This window comes from Protopterus annectens, chromosome 3.part0 (genome assembly GCF_019279795.1).
Source record: "Protopterus annectens isolate FY-2018-M chromosome 3.part0, PAN1.0, whole genome shotgun sequence".
Lineage (NCBI taxonomy): Eukaryota > Metazoa > Chordata > Ceratodontiformes > Protopteridae > Protopterus > Protopterus annectens.
The window spans coordinates 390,858,422-390,883,376 of record NC_056731.1 but is presented as its reverse complement, the minus strand read 5'-3'; the positions used below and the strand labels follow the sequence as shown (position 1 = coordinate 390,883,376).

At 39.6% G+C, this 24,955-nt stretch overlaps 1 protein-coding gene across 2 annotated transcripts in view; it reads right to left on the bottom strand.

The window, feature by feature from the left end:
• Positions 1–24,955, bottom strand: part of VPS41 (VPS41 subunit of HOPS complex) — a 2,347,711-nt gene that overhangs the window by 255,600 nt on the left and 2,067,156 nt on the right. For both annotated transcript variants that reach the window (XM_044064839.1, XM_044064840.1), the window contains exons 22-23: positions 12,165–12,302; positions 11,295–11,349 (exon numbers count right to left, since the gene is read on the bottom strand). In XM_044064839.1, the coding sequence (XP_043920774.1) occupies positions 11,295–11,349; positions 12,165–12,302 (193 nt within the window). The remainder of the gene's footprint in view (positions 1–11,294; positions 11,350–12,164; positions 12,303–24,955) is intronic.

Genomic DNA, 24,955 nt, shown 5'->3' with positions numbered 1-24,955 from the left:
TTTAAGATTTAACACTTAACATTTCTGGACTTCTTCAGAATAGGCAATGCTTAGTAAATGAACCTTTTATATGCAACCTTAAAAATCAGGTGACTTTATATGTCATGTGACAATACAACCTTAAAAAAATCATCTGATATTACAATGTATCACATAACAATTCAACACTTAGTGACAGAAAATGTAAACAATATTTATACATAAAAAAATCTTACAAGCTTCAACTATACATACAATCATAGCTTATTTATTTTAAAAAAACTTTACAATTTCAAACCATTTAATTTAAATATGTTAAGGACCCTCATAGTTTAGCTAACCTTAACTTCAAAGCACTGCATATTGAAATGTGAGCATTTAAACCAGGGTTGAATTCAGTCAATTGCCACACTAACTCCTTGTATTCCAGGCTAGTCCACCATGAGCCTCCCCTGACATTTACTAATACTCTCTTTAAAATAAAATAATAAAACATGTTTTTACGCTTGATGTCATGTGTGTGTTCATAAATTCTAGAACATAATGCTCTCTCCATCTTTCCTACAGAGTATGCACTACATGAGAAGCACAATGCTAAATAAACAACTCCTTTTGTATTACAGCTGAAACAACCCAGACATCCAATAATTCTGCTGTAACCAGTGACTGTTACATTAAGGATGTCTAATATGTACTTGCAATATCTTCCACCTTTTGTCAAGCTCCTTTTCTTGGTTTTACCTTTATCATTCCTATTACTAATTTCTAACTCTAACACAAAATCATACTCGGAGGCTCTAAATAAAAACCTGCAAAAGCATAAGAGAGCTCCAAAGCAGACACCCACAAAATCTGCACCTCCCGTCACAAACCTGACAACACATAAAACACAAAATCAATGTCCACACAATCACAACCCTTAAGGCGAATTAACATACCTAACACACTAGTAATAGGTGACTCACTGACGCCCCACTTACTAGGCTGGACAAGGAGAAGGTTACTGTTAGCTGCCTGTCGGGAGCCAGAATCCGCCACATAACACAAGCACTCTGGTCACTCCAGAACAAGTACAAATATGACTCTGTCATTGTTCATGTTGGTGTGAATGACCTGAGACGTACCTCCCTGGACTACATGAAAAGAGACATGGAAGAGCTCTTTGATCATGTAGCCCAGGCGGGTATGACCCTGACCCTGAGTAGCATCCTGCCCTCACCAAGAATGATACCTCAGTACAAAGAATAAATGATCAATTTCAACAATTGGCTAAGCTTCTGGTGTCATTCAAAGGGGATCCAGTGTCTGTCAGCCTGGGATGACATGCTCGACAAGCCACGCTGCTTCGCTAGAGATGGCTTGCACCTGTCACCCTTAGGCTTTGGAATACTGGCCAAGGCTCTTGCTGCCCCCATAGTGCCTTTTTTAGGCAAGGCTCAAAATTCAAACTCACCTCCGTAAACAGCACAAGTAAAAAAAAATGAGGGTTATGCTACTCAACGCCAGGAGTTTAAATCTCAAAATGCAAGCACTCAAAGCACTCCTAAGTATGGAGAACGTCGACATCTGTGCAGTAACTGAAACCTTGTTAAAGGCTCCAGAGAGCACTCCAGCACTACTGGGCTACAACTCATACCACACATTTCGGCCACAGAACACGGACAGAAACACAAAAGGAGGAGGTGTATCTATATTCATCAAGGATACCCACACCTCCAGGTTAGTGGTGCAGCATGATACCTCTGAGATCATCCATGTGCAACTAACATTGGGCAAATCTGCAATGCAAATTGTGGCCTGCTACAGATCACCCTCCATGACCCAGGTCCACCACTGCCTTTCTGGAGATACTGGAAAACATGAAGGTCCTAACGAACACCATGATATTGGGTGATTTAAATTACCCTACCATTAACTGGGAAAACTACTTGAGTACAAACTCCCAGGCTCAGTGCTTCCTGGAATTTATCAACTCGAATGCCGTGGATCAGCTGGTAAACTCCCCTACCAGAGGCCACAACATATTGGACCTGGTCATCACCAACATGGGCAACAGGTGTTCCATATCGGAGGTCAACCCATCACTGGTTAGATCAGACCATAAACTAATCACCCTGGATGTCCACACCCTACCACCACCCCCAACCAAGGAAACCACAGTGAAAAACTTTTCTAAAGCAAACTTCACCTTACTTAAGGCAGAGGTGGTAAGTTTCACAGCCCCCACGCTAAAGGATAACACTGCCCAAGATGCAGAATCCTTTACAATTGCACTCTATGAGCACTTACAAGGATGCATGGATCATGCCATCCCTAGCAAAACCAAGACTCACTCCCCTAAGAGAAGGAAACCAGTCTGGTGGACCCCTGCCATAAACAGGTTATACAACAAAAGGAGGAAACTAGTTCAGAAAAAAAGCAAATCCCAAGAAGGAAAGACATCCCTGATCAGTATCAGTAAGAAACTAAGGTCCCTCATAAAATCATTCAAGGCTAACTTCGAAAGAAAAATAGCCAAGGATTCGAAAGATAGCCACAAAGCCTTCTTTAGCTATGTCAAGAATCTAAGTGGCAACTCGCAGATATGCTCTGAGCTAGTGCAAAATAGCACAAAATATACTGAACCTACTGATATTGCTAACATCCTGGCAGATAGATTCAGTGCAAACTTCACCTCCCTCTCACCTTCAAAAGGGCCTACAACAATACCGAAAAAGTGTAGTGTCCTGAAAATCACAGAAGCACAGGTGAAAACAGCCCTTTCAAAAGCCAAAAACACAGCATCAATGGGGCCAGATGGTGTCCCAGGCTGCGTCTTGCACGGACTACAGAATGAACTAACCCCCCACCTAAACACACTGTTCAACCTCAGCCTCTCCACAGGCTAAGTGCCCATCGAATGGCACACAGCAACGGTTATTCTGCTCCACAAAGGACGGGCCACAACTGACCCTGGTAACTATCACCCCATAAGCCTGACTAGCCTGGTCTGCAAGGCTATGGAGCACATCATCATGTAACTCATTAACAAAGACAGTGGGAACCTCCAAACACTTGACCCGACACAGTTCAGCTTTATTAAGGGCAGATCATGCCTACTAAACTGGTTGACTTCTTCGAGACAATTACCAAGGTCATAGACGAGGGAAAGGGGGTTCACACAGCCTACCTTGATCTCGCCAAGGCATTCAACACCATTCCTCACTCGGGTATTATAGAAGAACTCACCAGCCTGAACATAAACCCCTATGTCACAAGATGGGTTGCCAACTGGCTTACAGACAGAACTCACACGGTAAGAATAGCGGACTCCAGGTCTGACTCTAAACCAGTCACAAGTGGTGTCCAGCAAGGCTCGGTTCTGGGACCCCTACTGTTCGGCATATATTTCTGGGAAGTACAGGCAAACACAGGGCTATGGCTAACCAAGTTCGCCGATGACTGCAAACTGTGAGCCATAATTGACTCGGACATCCTTCAAAAAGGCCTTACTGAGATAGACACCTGGTGTCAAAGTCATGGCCTCATGCTAAATGCCAAAAAATGCATAGTCACCCGGTTTGGGAAAAACAAAACACCCACGAATTACCACATAGGCGGCAGCCCCCTTAATACAGAAGAGGTAATAAGAGATCTGGGGACCCAGGTAGATAGTAATCTCTCCTTTGACAATTATATTCCCAAAGTAGTTAGGAAATACTTCTATGTGGCCCATCTAATTACTAAGGGGTTCGCATCTAGAAATAAAGAGGTTATAGTGCCCCTCTACTCGTGACTCATCATACCCATCATAGAGTACAATGCCCCATTTGGGATGTCCCTCACAAGACACTTCCAACAGCTGGAAAGACCACAAAAGCACCTCACCAAGAGGATTACTGGCCTCAAACATATGTCCTATGCAGCCCGACTGAAAAAACTCTGGCTGGACTCAGTGGCATATCGCTTACTCAGAGGTGATCTCTGCCTGACTTACAAAGCCATGTCCAACTCAGAATTGATGGACATGCTCCACCTAAAGAAATCCAAGTCACTGCGAGCCACGTGCTCTAGTGAGCTAAACCTCGCCACAGCAATAAACAGAACATGCTGGAGGGATAGATTCCTGTCACAGAGACTCCCCATGCTTTGGAATAAAATTCCTAACTACATTAGGCAGAGCTCCTCACTAACAATCTTCAAGAGAAGCCTTGATGAGTGGTTGGGTAACAGAAAATACACCCCTGGGATCACTTCATTGGCTCTGCTTGACAAAGGCTCAGTTAATTAATCAATGGGTCGGTGAAAACCGACACACACACTGACTAGGCTTATAAATGCCCTCAGGCAGATAGCCTAGTACCTACCTATGAACCTATAATATTTGCTTAATACTTTTGTTTTCAGAAGACTGGAAATGTGGATCAGAGCTCAGCTTTTCTTTAAGCTGCTGTGTGAAGGCTGGTTTCCCAGTTTGTCTTATAACTGACTTAATATTGTTAGTATCACAAGTAAAGTGCAAAATCACATCCCTCATCTTACTCAAAGCTTTCATTTTCCTCTCTGGAATAACTGCCCTACTCCAAACAAGTATGGGCTGGAATTTTAGCCATCTATCTTTACTGATTTCCATATGTATGAAATGTACTAATTCTGGAGGATAAACCCTAGCAAAAAGTATGTCTTATCAGTTTGGTCAGTTCCACCATAAATACCTCATCATCAGTTATCAGTATGGCTAACCTTTTACAAGACCAGAGAGCTTCCAAAAAGGAGGCAGGCATTTGAAATGGTAGACTTTATGTAAACAGTGGACTGAAAAACATCCAGCCTAAAGTCCTAAAAGATGGACATGTCAAAAAATCAATAGAATTAACATTGTGCTTATACATGAATTTTATCTTGATGTGTTGCTTATATATTCTATAAATTCTTCCACATGTCTGACACCACTCTTCTACAAAATAAAACTGTCATCCAAATACAAAAAGAAGTGCACTTGGTTTTTGGATCCAAACACAACCCTCTTCTCCCATGTCCACAAGATCATCATATTCATCAACTTTCGGCTTTTCCCATTAGGGGTCGCCACAGCGGATCACCTGTTTCCATTTCTTCCTGTCCTCTGCATCTTGCTCTGTCACACCAACCACCTGCATGTCCTCTCTCACCACATCCATAAATCTAATCTTAGGCCTTCCTCTTTTCCTGTTACCTGGTAGCTTCATCCTTAGCATCTTTTTCCCAATATACTCAGCATCCCTCCTCAGCACATGTCCAAACCAACGTAATCTTGCCTCTCTGACTTTGTCTCCAAACCTTCCAACCTGGGCTGACCCTCTAATATACTTATTCCTAATCCTGTCCACCCTCGTCACACCCAGTGCAAATCTTAACATCTTTAACTCTGCCACATCCAGCTCAAACTCCTGCCTTTTTGTCAATGCCACTGTCTCCAACCCATATAACATAGTTGGTCTCACTACCCTCTTGTCGACCTTCCCTATCACTCTTACAGGTACTCATCTGTCACAAATCACTACTGACACTCTTCTCCACCCACTCCATCCTGCCTGTAACTCTCTTCTTCACCTCTCTTCCACACTCACCGTTACTCTGAACTACTGACCCCAAGTATTTAAACTCATCCACCTTCGCCACCTCTACTCCTTGCATCCTCACCATTCCTCTATCTTCCCTCTCATTCACACACATATATTCTGTCTTAGTCCTGCTGACCTTCATTCCTCTTCTCTCTAGAGCATATTTCCATCTCTCCAGGGTGTCCTCCACCTGTTCCCAACTCTCACTACAGATCACAATGTCATCTGCAAACATCATAGTCCACGGGATCTCGTTTGTCAACCTGTCCATCACCACTGCAAATAAGAAAGGGCTCAGAGCTCATCCATGATGTAACCCCACCCTCCACCTTAAACGCATCCGTCACTCCCACCACAGACCTCACCGCTGTCACACTACCCTCGTACATATCCTGTATCACTCGAACATACTTCTCTGACACTCCTGACTTCCTCATACAATACCACAACTCCTCTCTAGGCACCCTGCCATATGCTTTCTCTAAGTCTACAAAAACACAATACAACTCCTTCTGACATTCTCTGTACTTCTCCATCAACACTCTCAGAGCAAACATCGCATCTGTAGTGCTCTTTCCCGGCATGAAACCACACTGCTGTTCACTAATCATCACGTCCCCTCTTAACCTAGCTTCCACTACTCTTTCCCATAACTTCATGCTGTGACTGATCAATTTAATTCCTCTGTATTTACTACAGCTCTTCACATCACCCTTATTCTTAAAAATCAGTACCAAAACACTTTCTCCATTCCTCAGGCATCCTCTCACTTTCTAAGATTTCATTAAACAATCTGGTTAAAAACTCCACTGCCATTTCACCTAAACACCTCCATGCTTCCACAGGTATGTCATCTGGGCCAACAGACTTTCCATTCTTCATTCTCTTCATAGCTATCCTTACTTCCTCCTTGCTAATCCATTGTACTTCATGATTCACTATCCCTACATCATCCAACCTTCTCTCCCTCTCATTCTCTTCATTCATCAACCCCTCAAAGTACTCTTTCCATCTCCTCAACACACTCTCCTCGCTTGTGAGTATGTTTCCCTCATTATCCTTTATCACCTTTACCTGCTGCACATCATTCCTAGCTCAGTCCTTCTGTCTAGCCAATTGGTACAGGTCCTTTTCTCCCTCCTTAGTGTCCAACCTTTCATACAACTCTTCATATGCCTTATCCTTAACCTTTGCCACCTCTCTCTTTGCCATGCACCTCATCTCCTTATACTCCTGTCTACTTTCTTCATCTCTCTGACAATCCCACTTCTTCTTTGCCAACCTGTTTGCCTGTATACTCTTCTGTACTTCCTCATTCCACCACCATGTCTCCTTGTCGTCCTTTCTATGTCCCAATGTGATACCAAGCACCTTTCTAGCCGTCTCCCTTACTAGCTCTGCTGTAGTTACCCATCTATTTGGCAACTCTTCACTGCCTCCCAGTGCCTGTCTTAACTCATCCCTGAACTCCATCTCACAATTACCCTTTTTCAATTTCCACCATTTGATCCTTGGTGCTGCCTTCACACTCCTCCTCCTCTTCTTGATCACCAGCATCAACTTACAAACCACCATCCTATGCTGCCTAACTACACTTTCTCCGGTCACCACTTTACAGTCTCCAATCTCCTTCAAACTGGCTCTCCTACATAAGATATAATCCACCTGTGTGCATCTTCTTCCACTCTTGTATGTCACCCTATGCTCCTCCCTCTTGTTAAAATACGTATTCACCACAGCCATGTCCATCCTTTTAGCAAAATCCACTAACATCTGACCTTCTGCATTCCTTTGTTTAACACCATACCTACCCATCACTTCCTCATCCCTTCTGTTCCCTTCACCAACATGCCCACTGAAATCTGCTCCAATCACCACTCTCTCACCCTTAGGTACAGTCATCACCACTTCATCCAACTCACTCCAAAATTTTTCTTTCTCATCCATTGCACACCTAACTTGTGGAGCATATGCACTAACAACATTCATCATTGCACCATCAATTTCCAGCTTCATAAACATCACTCTATCTGACACTCTTTTCACCTCCAAAACACTCTTCTCATACTGTTCCTTCAGAATAACTCCTATGCCATTTCTCCTCCCATCCACACCATGATAAAACAATCTGAATCCACCTCCGATACACCTAGCCTTACTCCCCTTCCATCTGGTCTCTTGCACACACAATATATCCACCTTCCTTCTGTCCATCATATCAGCTAGCTCTCTCCCTATACCAGTCATACTGCCAACATTCAAAGTTCCGACCCTCACTACCACAGACCTGGCCTTTCTCCTCTCTTCCTGCCTTCAGCCATGCCTTCCACCTCTTCTCCTCCTTCGGCCAACAGTAGCCCAATTTCCGCCAGCACCCTGTTGGCTAACAGTACTGGTGGCGGTAGTTGTTAACCCAGGCCTCGACCGATCCGATATGGAAATATTTACTGGTGATTGCATGAAATGATTTGGCGAAATTTTACACCGGATGCCCTTCCTGACGCAACCCTCCCCATTTATCCAGGCTTGGGACCGGCACAAAGAAATGCACTGGCTTGTGCATCCCCAGTGGCTCCCATGTCCACAAGATAATGTTCGCATATACAGAGGCAGAGGCTGCTCACATAACAATCCCCAATAATTATTTATAGTATTGCCCCTGAAAAACAAATAATGTTCTGCAGTATCATATACATCAGGTCACCTAATAATCTTACTTCATTGTTGTTAAACATTTGGAACTGGGTTAGAATTTCAGTGAACCAGGAAAAACAAACTTTATGTGGTACTACTGTAAACAAATCAATACCATCAACTGTCAAGAATAAAGATTATCCAAAACTCCATCTGTGACAATAGCTTCAAGAAATGCCATGCATCACTGGATATGGTAATGGAGAAAAATTACTGGATTGCTATTTGAATAAATACATACATATTTAAATTGTCAAATGAAGGTTGACATCTGTCTGGTTTTCCCAAGTTTAACAACTAGCAACTGCTTCTCTCCTTCTGACCCCATCATTTTGCAGGTATCTCATGTCCTTTCAAAATATTCAGCTGTTCTGCTCTGTACTACTTACTATGGAAGTTCATTCCATTTATTAATTTTCCTATCAGTGAAACCAGACGTTCTCATGCCATGTTAAAGCTTGAAGGTTTGGCCCCTCCTACCCTTCCACTGTAATTTTTCTTAAGTGGATACAGCAATCAAAACAAACACTAAACAATGGTTTGTACAGCAGGAGATTATCTCCTTGTCCCCGAGTCTACAGCTCAGGAATTACATCTGCCATCCTACTGTTGTTGGTTGCTGCCTTTTCACTTTATTACTGATAGTTTGCTACTAGCTAACCCAGATATTTCCTTGTTTTATTGCTTTATGTCGCACTCATCTTAGAGTGCAGTACTTTGTATTTGTTCAGCAACCTTGGCTGCCATTTGTCACACTATGAAGACGTAAGACTGAGAGTTCTTAAGTTTCTCTCAAGAATGTTCTTTCAACCACACACAACTGCTTCTAGTTTAGTGGTGTTCACAAAAACGTAATTTCCACTTTAAATCCCCCATGATGGCACCCCCTTCACTAAACAGCAAAGGTGCAGGATCAACCACCCCACCACTTAACTCACATCTCTTTTGACAGTATCCCAAGTATTACTGCACTCTTTCCCCTTTGGGAAATGGGACATTAAACATCTCTAAAGTTATCAATCAAGTCAGCTCAAGATCCACAAACAGATATGGATTACCCAAAGGGTTGTCAAGAAAAGATAGTAAGACACAGCCAATGGCCTGCTCCCCCTCTCACCAGGGGAGATATAATGTGAGAATGTTCTCTTAGTATTATACTTGGCAAAGAGTAAATACCAAAAATCTAGCTGTAGCATTTTAAAGTTTAAGGCAGCATGGCAGATGCTTAGATGAAACACACAAATGAAGAGCACATAATGTCTGTAGGCATCATGGTCTCTGAGAAAGTGAACTTAACCTATCTCTTGAAAGAATGAAAGCTTACATCTAATACAGGCCATCATCCAAAAATATTGTCCCCAGGTCCTTCCAAGGAGATTAACTACTCTTCCTGTTTCCTCAGGAATTGGGAAGGCTGCTTCCAGTAAAGGGGCCATAGGTTCATAGGTGTGTACTAGGCTAATGGCCCTGGAGCCTTTACAAGCCTTGCCCATAGGATTACCCTGGCATCGTGCCACCCGATCTTAGTTACCAGTGCCTCTGTCGAGTAGAGCCACTGGAGTGATCCCTGGGGTGAATTTTCTATTTCCCATTCACTCATCAAGATTTCTCTTGAAGAGGGCCAGTGAGGTGCTCTGTTTGACATGTATGGGAAGTCTGTTCCATAGCAAGGGCAGTCTCTGGGTTATGAACCTGTCCCTCCAGCTTGTTCTGTTGATTGTGGTAATGAGGTTGAGGTCTCTGGATCGTATGGTGAAGAGGGACTGGGATTTCTTTAGATGTAGCATTTCTAACAGAGCTGGGTCAGACATAGATTTGTAAGTCAAGCAGAGATCACCTCTAAGTAGGTGATATGAGACAGGGAAGCGTTGGAGTTTTTTGAGTCTGTCCATATAGGACAAGTGTTTAAGGTGTAAGATCGTCTTTGTGAGGTACTTTTGCGGCCTCTCCAGTAGTTGCAGGTGTCTAGTGAGGTACATGCCAAATGGGGAATTGTACTCGATGACTGGCCTAATGAGGGAAGAGTAGAGGGAGACAATGACCTCTTTCTTCCTGGATGCAAAACCCTTTGTAATGAGATGTGCCACACAGAAAGACTTTCTGACCACAGTGGCAATGTGGTGGTCAAAAAAGAGGTTGCTGTCAACCTGTGTTCCCAGATCTCTTATAACTCCTCCTGTGTTCAGTGGACTACCATCGATGTGGTAATTCATGGGAACCAGGTTTTTCCCAAAGGGGATGATGACATATTTTTTGGCATTGAGCTTAAGGCCATGGTTCTAACACCAGTCGTTGGTCTCAGTTAGGCCTTTCTGTAGGATGTCTACATCACTTGTCGAGTTAATAATAGCTTCCAACTTGCAATCTTCAGCGAACGTTGTCAGCCAGAGTCCCTTCGTGTTGGCCTGGACTTCAGAAAAGTAGATACCAAACAGGAGAAGACCCAGGACCGAACTCTGTGGGGCTCCACTCGTGACAGGTCTGCAGTCTGACTTGGAGTCAACTACTTTCACACTGTGGGTTCTATCTGTGAGCCAGTTTGCAACCCACCTAGTGATAAAGGGGTTGATGCCTGGCTTAGTGAGTTTTTCTATGATTCCTGAGTGGGGGATGGTATCAAAGGCCTTGGCCAGCTCAAGGTAGGCTGTATGAACCACCTTAGCTTCATCCACAGCTCTGGCGACTGACTCAAAGAATGTACATAGACTGTTAAAGGAATTTGGTTTCCAGTGAATGGTGGTAAGGCTGTAGGACAAAAAGGCGTAACATGTTAGGTGAGGCTCAAGACAAGAATTAAACATAGCAGTTTGGTTGTTATATAGTCCTAAGCTACTGAAGTGCAACAGAACTGTCAACTATTATGTTTACTGACTAAATGGCAGCAAAGTTATTAAAATGCACAGTTTAGTTGCTAACATGAAAATTTATCTCAACTGCTGTGTAAGACTGCACAGTCATATCTTCTCATTTTGATTCTGAGTTATGAACCATATTGCATAATACGGTAGTTGTTTTCATAACAGACCCAAAACTACTTACTGAGGAGAAAGACAGTTTCTTCCACAAAGTTCCTTTGTTGACATATCTCAAGTGCCTTAAAAAGATAAGAGAAATTTTAAAATCAATAGAAAAAAAATTTTGAAATACAGTTGATAAGGCCAATGGGCATACCTGTTTAGAAATGAAAATACAGTTCAGAATTCAAAGAACACACAATCCAAAATAATCAACTTTCTTTCAATTACAATAACGTTTTATGTTCTTGGCCATTTCTTTTTTTAAAGCTGGAAAACCTCACTGAATAAAAAAAAGTATATATATTTTTTCCTGAAGGCTGTAAACTGTGATAACATTATGCTTTGTAGCTCTATAACAAAAACAAGGCAACACTGTATTGAAAGACACATAAGCAAGATCTGTACTTCAGTCCTCTGCAAGAAAGTGGTTGGCAAAGCAATGCAGATTGCAGCTTCACACATTGCTGATGAGCTATTCTTTATTAAACATTTAAAATTTCAAGACATATTCACTTATTAGAAAGAATCAGTGAGTTCAGACTCAATTAATATGAGCTCCATTCATAAACTGGACACAGCATGCCACTGTGATCAATTGCACATTATACACAGTGACCTAATGTAATATTTAACACAGTTCTTGCACCCAAAATGTCTACTTTAGAAAAAGGAGTATACAAATTAAACTACTGCTAGCGATGCACTTTCCTTAAAAAACATCCAAAATACACTATAAAATGAGAATAAAAAAATGACAAAGCACACAGGACAACTACATAGCAAATTTATCAAATGAACCAGTTAAACACTTTTTGAAGCAGAATATGTGGAACATTACTTGATTTAATGTTACTAGATGGAATTAAACTCATGAATTTTAAACCATGCCTACCTTTTCCAATGGGCAGTGTGTGCTGTCCCGTAGAAATGGCAAGAGGTTTGATCGGTCATACTCAGCATACAGGCTGATCTGTTTCTCATGGTACTGCTTCCCTTTGTGGTGGTCCATTTTAAAAAGTTTATGTAAATACTGTTAAAAGAAAATGCACAATGGGAAAAGGATGGTTAACTGTGCCTTATGAGAACACCTTCATTCTCTTTTACACATTTATGATTCTTACACAAAATATATGTGCTTGTTTTAAAACACTGTCTTTCACCAAGTCTGAAAAGTAAGCACACTCTGGGCTAAATGCTAAGCTTATGCTGCTACATATATATATATATATATATATATATATATATATATATATATATATATATATATATATATATATATATATATGTATAGATAGATAGATATTCTAATAAAATTTAAGCCCCAAAGAGATTACTGAAAGGGATAGGGAATTTAGATTACTGAAAGGGACAGTGAATTTATAAACAATAATAGTAACAGAAATAAAGACATATACTGAAACCAGGAAAGAGATCAAAACAAGTCAATCAAGAATTTAGACAAAATTCATCCCCCACCATTAAAGCCACAACAAAAATTAAATACTTTTTACCACAGAATTCAAATCCCATGTTTTGTTAAATAATAATTCAGCACATCTGACATTCTGCACAAACCATACATGTGTAAAAAGTATTTTATCTATTTTGTCAGCACAAGTAGCTTGTAATTCAGCATAACAGCCATATACATGATAACTTTGATATCACACAGATAAACTAAATGTCAAGACTTCTCCCTAAAAACAATTTTACTGTTGAACAGTCTAATCATGCATGCTGTAATGTTTCCTCAATGGCATAAATGTTCAGCTTGACATACAGATTTCATCATTCTCCTTAACAATTATCTTACCCAGCAGACACCGTAACAAAAAACAAATTAAAAAAAAATCCCTCCTACTCAGAAATATAGCTAAACCTTTGCTGCCTACTCATTAATGCAAATGCCTCCAGGGATCAACTAAACAATAATTTCCCAATTTCCCAGAATTTCTGCTTACAGGAAACATCTGGTTTTGGGGATAGAAGCTAGAAAATTTTCCAGACTAATTCTTTAATAAACTATACTTTGCTCACCTCTGGCAGGTAGTCATTTTTCTTTTCAAGCTGTCTTTAAAACAATAGTCTCCATAGAGATTGAAAATATGTCACCTAAAATACTTAAGAGCATCATTTGTCAACTTAAAAAAAGATAAATACAAAGTATTCATTAAAATCACTGGAAAAGTGAAACCTAGCCTACCATGCATAACTGAGCTGGATAACATACCCTGTTGAAACGGGTTTAAATTTGAACTTCTTATAGTGGAAAAGTATAACCCCCAACACTCATGACTCCAAGGAAAGTAAAAATAAATGATTACTACCTAGGTAATTCATTTTTCTGAATCCAAAGAATGTAAAAGATATTCTGTTTTGTAGGAAGTTAACTTAGAAGCTTTCCACACTGTAATAATGCACTGCAAAACATTAAGACATTCCAGCTATTGTACCATAACTGCATTTTCATCTCCAAACTGTACATCTATAACCTTAACAGAATTCTTACTAAAGGAAGTATTACAGTTAATGTTGTCTTCCCCATAGCCATAGCATTTATCCATATTTTGGGATAAACCAACCAGTGATAAAAACTCTATCAATCAATCAAGAACTTTCTGGATCAAGGTAGTAGTATGTCGTATGAGCAGTGCCAGTTCATCCACATTAACTCAAGATCATGGGAAGATAACTGGTGGAAAAAAAGTTATTTTCTAGCCAAATGTATGCAACTATCTACAGTAAACACAACACTTGATGCCCACCTCTATCTTGACTGTCTTCTCTAACCACCCATCCACAAGTGATCTTACTCAGGAATCCCCATAAACACCTCTGAGAATCTAATTTTAACTGGTAAAACCAAAACCGTGTGACATATCCCAAATACTTTCATGTCTCAAGGTTTCAAACGCCTTCAGAACATCACAGACCACCACCTTACCCAAAAGCAAAATGGTGTCTATTCTTCATACTGCTTCTTTTATCAGGTACAGCACATCCTTTGTCATCCCTGTATGCCATTGTACACCATCACCTAAAAACTTCTGAACTGCATTTGCACATCAACATAACAATAGGCCCATCAGAAGCACAAAATTAAAGGCCTCCAATGCTTTAGTTTGTCTTAGTCTCCTTTCTTTTTCAATGTGGACTTCACTATACCTCTCTCTTCTATATATATATATATGTATGTATATATATATATATATATATATATATATATATATATATTTTTTTTTAATCCAAAGCATGGTTCAACTGTTCATGTACAAATTATTTTTTTCAGAATTAGTTATATCCTTCAAGAAAACTATAACCTATACCATTTTTTTCAGGTACCACATCATCAGTGTCTCTACCAATTACTTTCTTTAATTTTTCAATAGTGAAAGAGATACACAAAATGCCTCAATCAAGCTGTTCAAGACTAAAACCCACCATGGCTAAGTAACGTATTCCCTTTTATATTTGTAAGTGTCTAGCAAATAATGTTACACAGCAGCCCACATTCCTAGCTGGGTAGTAACTTTTACACCCTTGTCATTCTCTGCCATCCATAATGTACAAGTATCTCTCTTCAGCTTCCTATTCAAATATGAATTGATTTCCTTACATTTCCCTTTTAAGTACCTTGGGTGGATAAACTAATTATTTCAAAGATAAATACTGTTAAAGAGTGATAATTTATGTCATCTTTATGTATGGTTTTATTATAACCTTTGAAAGACCTTTATATGCTTCCTTTTTGCAAAGTGCCCATTCCTTTTTCAATTTGTATATACAAGTTTTTGTACTTCTCTTTGTAAGTTAACACCAAGATGTCAAGTTTCGTTTACAGATGTACTGTAAATAATATAATCTATCTCTGTTGCATAAACACCTCTCCTATAAGGTCGCCTGTGTGCTCCTAATTTTAAAATGGTCTTTCAACAGAGACTTAAGTGTTCTAACATCTGAAACATCTTTCCAATGGTATCTGCAGATATCAAAATTAAAATCTACAACATATTATAGGAATATTCCCTCACAAATATTTAGAGATTATTAAAAGTTTCAGTTCTTTCTTTCTTTCACAGTAACATATCTAACAATTAACCTTAACACTTGTGCTGTAATATAACCTTTTCAGGCTGTAAGGATAACAAAACTGTCAGAAGATGAAGTGAAAACAGCAATCCCAGAACAGTTGTCAGTCTCCATACTTCAGATAATCTCCCTCCTCACAATATAGGTAGGCTTGCTTGTTTTGTATCACCATTGACAGTTTAACACCAAGCAAACACATATAACATCTTCTAAAGCATAAAAGTAAGGTCAAAGAGTGCTATTAACATTTAGAGAGAAAATACTAAGTGCTATTAACGTTTAGAGAGAAAATAGTACAAGTCACTCCTTACTTTTCTGTGTCTTTTTTTATGAGAAGCCTTTTTTTAATCAGGATGCAAATTTCTGAATTCAGTGGTTTCTTTATCCAACATTCTGCCCTGTGTAGTCTCTCCCTCATCCTCCACACTAACCTCACTCTTTGAAATACTGTCATAATACACATCTGGTGCATTATATTCTGACACTTCCTCATGGGGATAAGGGACTGCAACAGTATCTTCCAGAATGTTAGGTTAAGTAATATCAGGCATAGCAGTCTCACCCTCTTCTATTTGGGAAACAGAACAATTAAACCAAGCATGTTCCTTCTCATTACACATGATACGATCTAAAATACAATTCTTAATACCATGATCACTTTGCTGACAGTGATACTTAGGACAAGTGCTTATTAGAGGACTAACTACCCAGCATTAAAAACACATCTTAGGCTATCCAGCATATACATATCCACATACTGATGACACCTGGGATATATTGCAACTTATTCTGTTATTCACACAAAGTGACCCACAGTTCACAGGCCCCAGTCCTACTTCATCACCTAATTTGTGGATTCCATGTGCAGTTTTACAACAGGAAAGAAAAAAGTTTTTAATTTCAATGACTTCAAAATATCTGTGCAAAACTGTACTGTCTGTTTCCTCTTAAAAATAGGTTCTCTCTCCATAAAAACATATACCTGCCATGAATACATTTGTAGTTTGCTGCTCATTTTCTGAAAAAAAGTGCAGAAAACAATTCCAAAGTCTCAAAGGTCAGTTCACAAAATTGTACTTGCCATAAATAAATAAGACAACATATGTTGCTTCCGTAATAAGATACTACTCTCCAGTCTTTTTTCCACTGTTGACAGACACATAACTCTCTGTGGAAATAGGCTCTCCATAGTAAAGCAAAACCACACCACTCCCCATAATTTCTACTTTATTTACAGAGTGAATCCCTGTAGTCCTCACTGCACATTCTGGGATCTCCAGCACCTGGCAGTGCTTCATGGCTTCATTCCATGACAATGCCTGCAAAGCAGACAGTTCCTTCCCAGTGAGCATTCATTCCAGTTCCACAGAAGGTAAGCTGCCATCTGACGTGTAATTTCCTGCACTTCTGGCTGCTCAATTTCGATATCGGCCAGACCCACATCAGTTACCCTGCCTCCTGGCTCAGACATAGTTTTCTCCTCTACACATGCCACAAAAAAAAAATATCAGAGCTCTACAGGGGGTCCTTACTATTTACAAAATTTTACATATTTACAGGTACATATGTACACATTTCTTTCTTTTCACTATTTATCATTTTTCTTACATCCTCAGTGTCATTCTTCCATAACTGACCCCCAATCCTTCCTCCACAATTGTAAACTACGTTTTCACAATATAGCTGCCAAAATCCATTTTCAATTGAACAAAATTTAATTCAATTTCTCATTCCAAATAATCCATATTTTACAAAAAATAAATTAACTAACCTTCTCACATACTCTTTCTTCTTGTTCTTATAATATCCATACACAATCATATTTATAACTATATTGTTTACGTCATTAATATTCTCAAAAAAGTTCTTTACAAAATATTTTGAAGAGTTGCACCACCTTTAACAATTAAAAAAATGCTATGTTGTCTCTTCCTTCCCACAAAATAAACACACACTTTCAGCTTTCTTTTTATATGGCATATTCCTGTTTACTGGTTACTTGGTTATTACCAGTCTCCATAGGAATTCCTGACACTCTACTATCTTGGTACACCACCTTTTCCTGACTTTAATCACTTCTTCTAATATACCTTCCCAAGATTTAATAGTATCGTTTCATCACATTATTGTACCGCATCCTTCTGTTTTTCACAGTATCAGTTTTTATTTTCCATGTTAGTTTTTATTTCTTGATAAAAAATAAAATAAATAAATAAAAATTGATAATTTTTTTCATTTACATGTTCTTTTTCCCATTCTCATCATTTCTCAGAAATTTTTGTACTTATTTTTAAACATTTTCACTCTCTTTTTTTCTTTACCCACTTTAATACTCCATACAAGTTTAAAGAAGCAGAATAAATAACTGGATTTAGTAACCCCAGTACCACTTCATCTTCACTCATATCCAACACACCTCTTTTCACTGGGTTTAGTCTTGAACCCCATATGAAAGAAAACATCAACTGCACAATTTCCTTTTCATATTTTTGTGGGATCAAATTTGACTTATATGCTATTTTTCCCATTAATACATACTTCACCAGATAAACCTTTTTCCTGAATGCTAATCTACATGTCCTCCACAGAAGTCACATTTCTTTTATCAAACCTTCCTACTGCATCATGACTACACAATTTTTTCAAAATTTTATCCCTAGCAAAGACATATCAATCACTGAAAAAAATACACCCCCCAGTTTTCACCACAATACCCAAACCCTTACTTTTATCTTTATTTAAGGCCATTCCCATTTCCTTTAAACACCCATTTAGACAAACAAACACCTCCCTTCATCCATATTTTGTTCTTAGCAACTGCAACTATATCATCTGTGTATGTTCAAACTACTGGACACGCCACTTCCTTTTACATCACATATCTAGAATCTTTCATTCTATAGGATAACTTCACTCACTATCGCACTCATTACCAGTGCAAACAATATTCCACTCATGGGACATCATCATCTTCAAACCCTTTTTTCCCATTTTTTACATTTGGTCAGGGTGCCGTGTCAACTGTCGCCATTTCTCTCTATTCAATGCCACTCTCCTCCCTTCTTTGACACTCATGTCTGATTGTCACAGATCCTTTCTCACACAATCCATCCTTCTTTTTGCTGGATACCCTTGTTTACTCCTGCCTTCTTCCTGTCTGGCCCAAATCTTCTTCACTAGATTGTCTTCTGCTTTTCTGCATGTGTCCAAACCACAATAATATGTTCTCTTTGACCTTTTCTGCAATTGGAGCTACTTTGGCTTCTGCTCCGATTTCCTTATTTATTCCTCTGTTCCACAGTGTGCATCCTGCCACCCATCTCACGCACTTCATCTTCATCACCTCTAGCTTCCTCAACTGCTCTGCCTTTACTACCCAGGTTTCTGTACCATACAGTAGTGCTGGTCACACCACTGTTTTGTACCCCTTACTTTTGAGCTTCTTTGGCATTCTTCTGTAATTAATACATCAAATACTATGTGCCAGTTGGCTGCAGCCCCTATGATTCTAGCTTTGTCCTCCTCATTCAGACTTCCCTCCTCCTCAACCATCCCTCCCAGATACTTGAAGCTGTTACTCTGTTTTACTATCTTCCCTTCTATCTCAATTCTCAGCTTCTTCTGAACTCCACCATTTGCTGCCATTACAACTGTCTTATCTGTACTAAGTTTAATCTTATGTGCCTTCAGTTTTGCAGTCCATTCTCCTATCTTTTGCTGAAGTTCTTGCTCAGTCTGTCTGTAATGCTACATCGTCTGCATAAAGCAACTTTGCTGATCTGTCACCTCCAAGTAGTTTACTAATGTAGTTTGTCACCAGTATGAACAGCACTGGGCTTAGAGCTGAACACTGATGCATACCCACTCCCACTGGGAACCCCTCTGTGAATATAAAAACTGTTCATACTTGAGTCACTGGGTCCTTGTACATAGCTTGCATTAATTCTACCAATGTTTCTGGGACTTCAAACCATCACAGAACTGCCACAATCTGCTTTCTAGGGACCGTGTCATATGCTTTCTCCAAGTCTAGGAATGCCCAGTTGAATTCTTTCCTCATCTCTATCTTCTTCTCAACTATCTGTCTCACTGCAAACATCAGGTCAGTTGTGCTGCATCTTAACCTGAATACAAACTGCTCATCTCCCGTCTTACTTTCTACTACTCTACATATTCATTCATCAGAACATTCATGCAGTGTGACAGGAGTTTGATACCAATATACTGCCCACAGCTGTGAATGTCCCATTTGTTCTGGTATACTTGTATGAATATGCCTATTCTCCAGGCATGTGCGATATGCTTCTCTCTCCATACTGCTATGCGTACCCTCAGGAGACATTTCTCCCCATCTCACCCAGCTTCTTTATCATATCTGTTGTGACCTAATCTGAACCTGCTGCTTTCCCTCACTTCATTTTCCTTAGCGCTGTTCTTACTTCTTCTTCTAGGGCTGGTGCCTCCTCTTCTCTAATTGTAGGCTGTGTCTGCGGCAGTACAGCTTCTGTGGGGTTTTCTTCATTCAGAAGCTACTGGAAGTATTTCTTCCATCTGCCTTTGATGTCTTGTGGATTTGTGAGCAGGTTGTTGCTGAAATCTATTATGAAAGATGTCCGACTATCTTCTTTATCTTTCTGTCTGTGAATCGCAACCTGATAGTTTATTTATGCCATCTGCTGATTTACTTTCCAGAAGTTGGTAGAATATCTATGATACCTTGTTCTTTGATAATGACAACTTCTTTCTTAGTCACTTTGTTAGCCAACCAATACTGCTTATTATCCTAAATGGTCTTCTCTATCTCCCACTTGTTCCCTCCCTCTTTCCTTCTTTTGGTGGCTTCCTGGAGTCCTCGTTCCACCACTAGCTTTATTTATGTACCTTATTTCCACATTGACTTGGCTGCATATCTGTTCTATACTCCTCACATGTGCTACTTTTAGGAGATTTGGCATAATGGTTATTAAAGTCTACACCTCCCATGCACAAGGTACAAGGTTCAATCTTAACCTCTGGGCAATGCCTATGTGGAGTTTCATGTTCTCCCTGTCTCTCTGTGGGTGTTCTTTCCACCTCTGCAAAACACGCTGGGTGTTTTCACCTCAAACTCATCCAAGAATGGAGCTGTGTGCAGCAGCAGCAACACAGACTACAGACAGGGTGCATATCAGGAAAAAGGTTTTACAAACCAATCACTTTGGGCATCAAAGTTGGCGAAGGAAGGCTGAAAATTCTGAGTCACCCCTTTAATCAGTTTTGCCCTCTCATCACATTTTTTAGGACCTCAGCAAGAGATGGTCCAAATACAACTTTTGTATCAATGAGAGTTTTCAAAAATTCAGCTTTTACATCCTCAGTCAAATATTGAGAATATAACTGTGCAGATATTCTTATAAGAGACCCAGTAGCTGCTGCTCTGGAAAAGGCATCAACTAAGTCATAAAAACACTTCAAAGAATGTTTGGTTACTTGAGAAACAGAAGCAATAAGAGCATTTAGAGGCAATTTACTCTTAAATAAAGGAAAAGTGGCAGTTATGTTCCTCATATCCTTAAACAAAGCAAGCAAAAACTTTAACATGAGCTTGACAATTAAGAATTCCGAAAATAAGAGTGGCAGTAGAATTCACTCTTTTTCCCCAAACCAAACAAAAAATTTCCCAAGGAAAGGGATTAGCATTTATTGAACGTTTAGCTGCAAAAGGATTTGACAAAAAAACACTGCAGGGTCAGACATGGGATTGGAAAATACGTTCTTGTAAGACTGAGGAACCTTATACTGTCTATCTACAGTCTTGGGACAGTGTGGGCAGTAAGCAGTAATAACAACATCATCCAGAAATGGAACTGCTGGAGGAATGGCACTGGGCAAAGGAAATTCCAGTTGTAATAAATCACATTTTTTTAAAGAAACTGAAATGTTATTTTGTTCCCACTAAAAACATGGATTCATTCTAGAGGTGGTTTCAGAAAAGGAAAATTTTCCATAGAGAAAATCAAAAGAAATACTTTCCTCAGAAGCAGAATCTGTTTCCTGAAGAGAGGTAATTCAATTTGTTTCCTCCAATTCCATTCCCTGTTTATCATACTGGGAATCTTCAAAAACTGAGAATTTATTTTTCTCTTACCACTAGAACTAGAATGTAAAGGGTTAAAAGCCTGAACTAATGAACTTAGCTCAATATATATATTCTCTATTTAAGGTAACAGTGACAGTGGAAAATAAATGTTTAACTTTCTGCTTCTTTTTACAAGTAATATCTATAGAAGCAGCCTGACTCATGTCAGGATCCTCATCTCAAGAAACAGGCATCTTAGTCCAGCCAGTCAGAGATGGTTCCTCGTTCCTTCTTCCAAGACTAACATTAGTGATTTTCCCACAAAAAGGAGACTCCAATAGCCACAGAAAACATGCCTAACCCCTGGTCCATGAGGGCAGAAGACATACACCACTGAAAGCCAAGGAGATACAACAGAGTTGTACATCTACAACTGAAGAAAAGAAGCAGTCTGCTTAAATGGCAAAGACTGTCTAGTAATGTTCTTTTTCTTTTTCCCAAAGGAAGTAAGAACCAAGGAACTGGCAAACTGTTCCACGGTTAAGCCAAGAAAGAAGTTTGAAAGATGGCAACAATATTTGTTAAAAGGCACATACCAATAAAATAGTGTTTTTTCCAAAAATTACTGTGACAAGCACAAAACACACTTGCCCCAGCTTTCAAAAATAATTTACAAAAATTATTAACAAAAAGTAAAGCAAACTTGTTAAAAACAAAGTTTACACTTAAAACAGTTAAAATATTGTAGCTCAACTGATAAGAGTGTTTCAGGACTGACTCAAAAACAGTAAAAACTAGCAATAATTTAACTGTTCTTAAATGCTGTTTTTCTCAGAAGAAACAAATATAGAAGCCCCCTCCCCGATACCTGAGTCAACAGCTGATCCTCGAAAGCCAGCAAGAAGAGCTCTCTTCAGCAGCAGAAAAGCTCCGAAGCGCTTTGCGTCTAGACCTGCTCAAATCATCAATAGTCTAGATTTGTGGAAGGTGTCCTAAAGTTTTGGAAGCTGGCCAACCATCACATTCTCTGCAGGATGTAATTCATATAGCTTAGGCTATTGCATCAGTGATCTAATGATGATCACTGTCATAAAAGGAGATACTGCCAGCAAAGTTAGCTGGAATTTTGTAAATAATTATATGTCATTGGTGAATATCAAAATGATTTATATAAGATGCTTGTGTTGCAAATATATTAGAACTGTATGTCATGTGTATATCAAACCGCTTGAAGGTATTTGCAAAGTGCTGTTTGAAATGTAACCACAGTGCACCCTACCAGAAATGAACAGAAATGTACATGCATTATTGTAATTGTTTAAATGTGTATATTTTAACAGTGGAAACTGTAATACAGGAGGTTAACTTCAGAAAAATAACTGAAATTCAATTGCTTTATGGCTAGGCCATAAAATATGGTATCTTTCAGTTTTCAATGCAACAAGAGAGACAGTGTCTGTATTAGGAAATGTTTTGTACTGTCTTTAGGGTGAAGTAATTACTAGTCTTGAAAGCATGAAGGGATACAATTGTTTTATGACTCCAGCATCTGCCAGAGATCAGAGGAGAAGCCCTTGTCTGTATCTTTTTACAAGTAGATGCTAAATACTGCTAGCTTCATCAATGGTTATTTGCCTGTGAACTAGGAGTCAGATGACAAGAAATTATGTCATTCTGCAAGTTATCCCAGCAGTAATATTTGAGATATTAATTTGAGAAGTCTCTTAGTGAGACAGAGCATTCAGCATGCACCCTGAAAACAACTAGAAGATCCATTCACCAGATCTGCCTTGCTCTAATGGTAAGTTACTAGGGAATAGTAATTCTCTTAGATACAGTCGGGAATATAGTAAAGTTTAGTTGAGATTTTTTTTTTGTTTATTTGAGACTGTCCTGCAATGTTGTTTTAAATATTTCCTGTGGTTTTGAACTCTGATGTCAGTAGCTTTGAGAGTACTTGGTGACACTGTGTGGGCCACTCCTAACAGCCTTGCTCTTGGTCAAACTACCATTTATGTTAATATTAATATTACATAGTAAGACTGGACACCCTTTGTTAAGGGGCATAAAGTAGATGATAAGGAGTGACTGCTAACAGTAATAACTACCTTACTGTCTGGGCACAAGGGGGCATAGCTAGCAGACCTGTGCCAGCCTTTCCCAGGTAGGTAGGTAGGTGTGTGTGCGTGTGTGTGTGTGTGGGTGTGTGTGTGTGTGTGGGTGTGTGTGTGTATATGTAAGTAAACCTCAAAGAGTGTGTGTGCCAGCTACTTGGGCAGGGACACTAAGCACTGGTTGGACAGAAAGGGTGCTGGGGGGTTTTAGCTTGGTCACTCAGCTGAGATCTCAACTCTATAGTTGTGCCAGTGCAGAGTCTCATTGGGGATCTGGAGAAACCAGCCCCAGACTGACTATGGTCTCTGTGTGTTAAGGGAAATTGCACTTGATGCAGAGAGCTGCATCTGGAAATACTGTGTGTGTACTTGCTATTCTCCCAGTGTACTGGTGTCAGTGGTGAGGATTGAGGCTCCTTGATTACTGGTCTAATAGTCAACAGGTTGGTCTGAATGTATACTACAAGCATGGTCTGTCAGGAAAGGTTTGACCCTGCAGAGTGAAGGCTCAGTTTCTGACTGACAAAAGAATTATGATCACATTTTAGTTGTTATAAGCAATGACAACTAACAGTCTGACACTAATGCCCATTTTACAGGTGCAGTTATTCCTAGAAAATATATGCAAGTTACCCGATTTGGTGGCTGATGCATTGTTGACTATCAGAAGATTGACCTTTGTTTAAGTTGCATTTAAACTTGGTACATACGTTTTCAACCAATACTAAATCTTAAATGAAGCAGAACTGCAGTTCTGCAGCTAATCAGAGATAGATCTGCCCAGAAAAAGAGGGAGCAAAATTATTTGCGAATTCAGTTTTGTGCTGGAAAAGCTTGAGAAGGCATACAGCTAAAGGCATTGAGAAGAAAGAAACTAAGAACAGAACTCTGAGGTACACTGCACAAGACAGGTTTAGGAAGGGAGATCAACTCATTCCAGCAGACAGCCTGAGTGCAATCAGCTAGGTAACTTACAAAATCAGCAGTAGAAAGACCTCAGTACTCCCAAGACATACAGACAGAGTAAGATCTCACTGATTAACAGTCTCAAAGGCTTTAGATAGATCTAAGAAGACTGAGTTAACAGCTTCTTTTCCTTTTATCAGCCCCCCCCGACAAATTCTGTGAAGTCTAGTAGGGCAGTCTCACTGTTGTAGTCAGGAGAGAAATCATGATGAATACACTGGCAAAAACATCATTTGATTTTAGATGTACTATAAGCAGTTTTTAAATACGTCTCTCTGTAGAGCACTATCTAGATGACAGAGCAGGGAAACAGGATGTAAGTTCTCTGACTGTGCCTCCTTTATGTACAAGGACAACAGCAGAGGCTTTCGAAATACTGTCTGACAGTTGCCAAAGAGAAACTACCACTAAGTGTAGAGGATTAAAGTTGTGACCTGTTAATCAGTTGCACCCCAT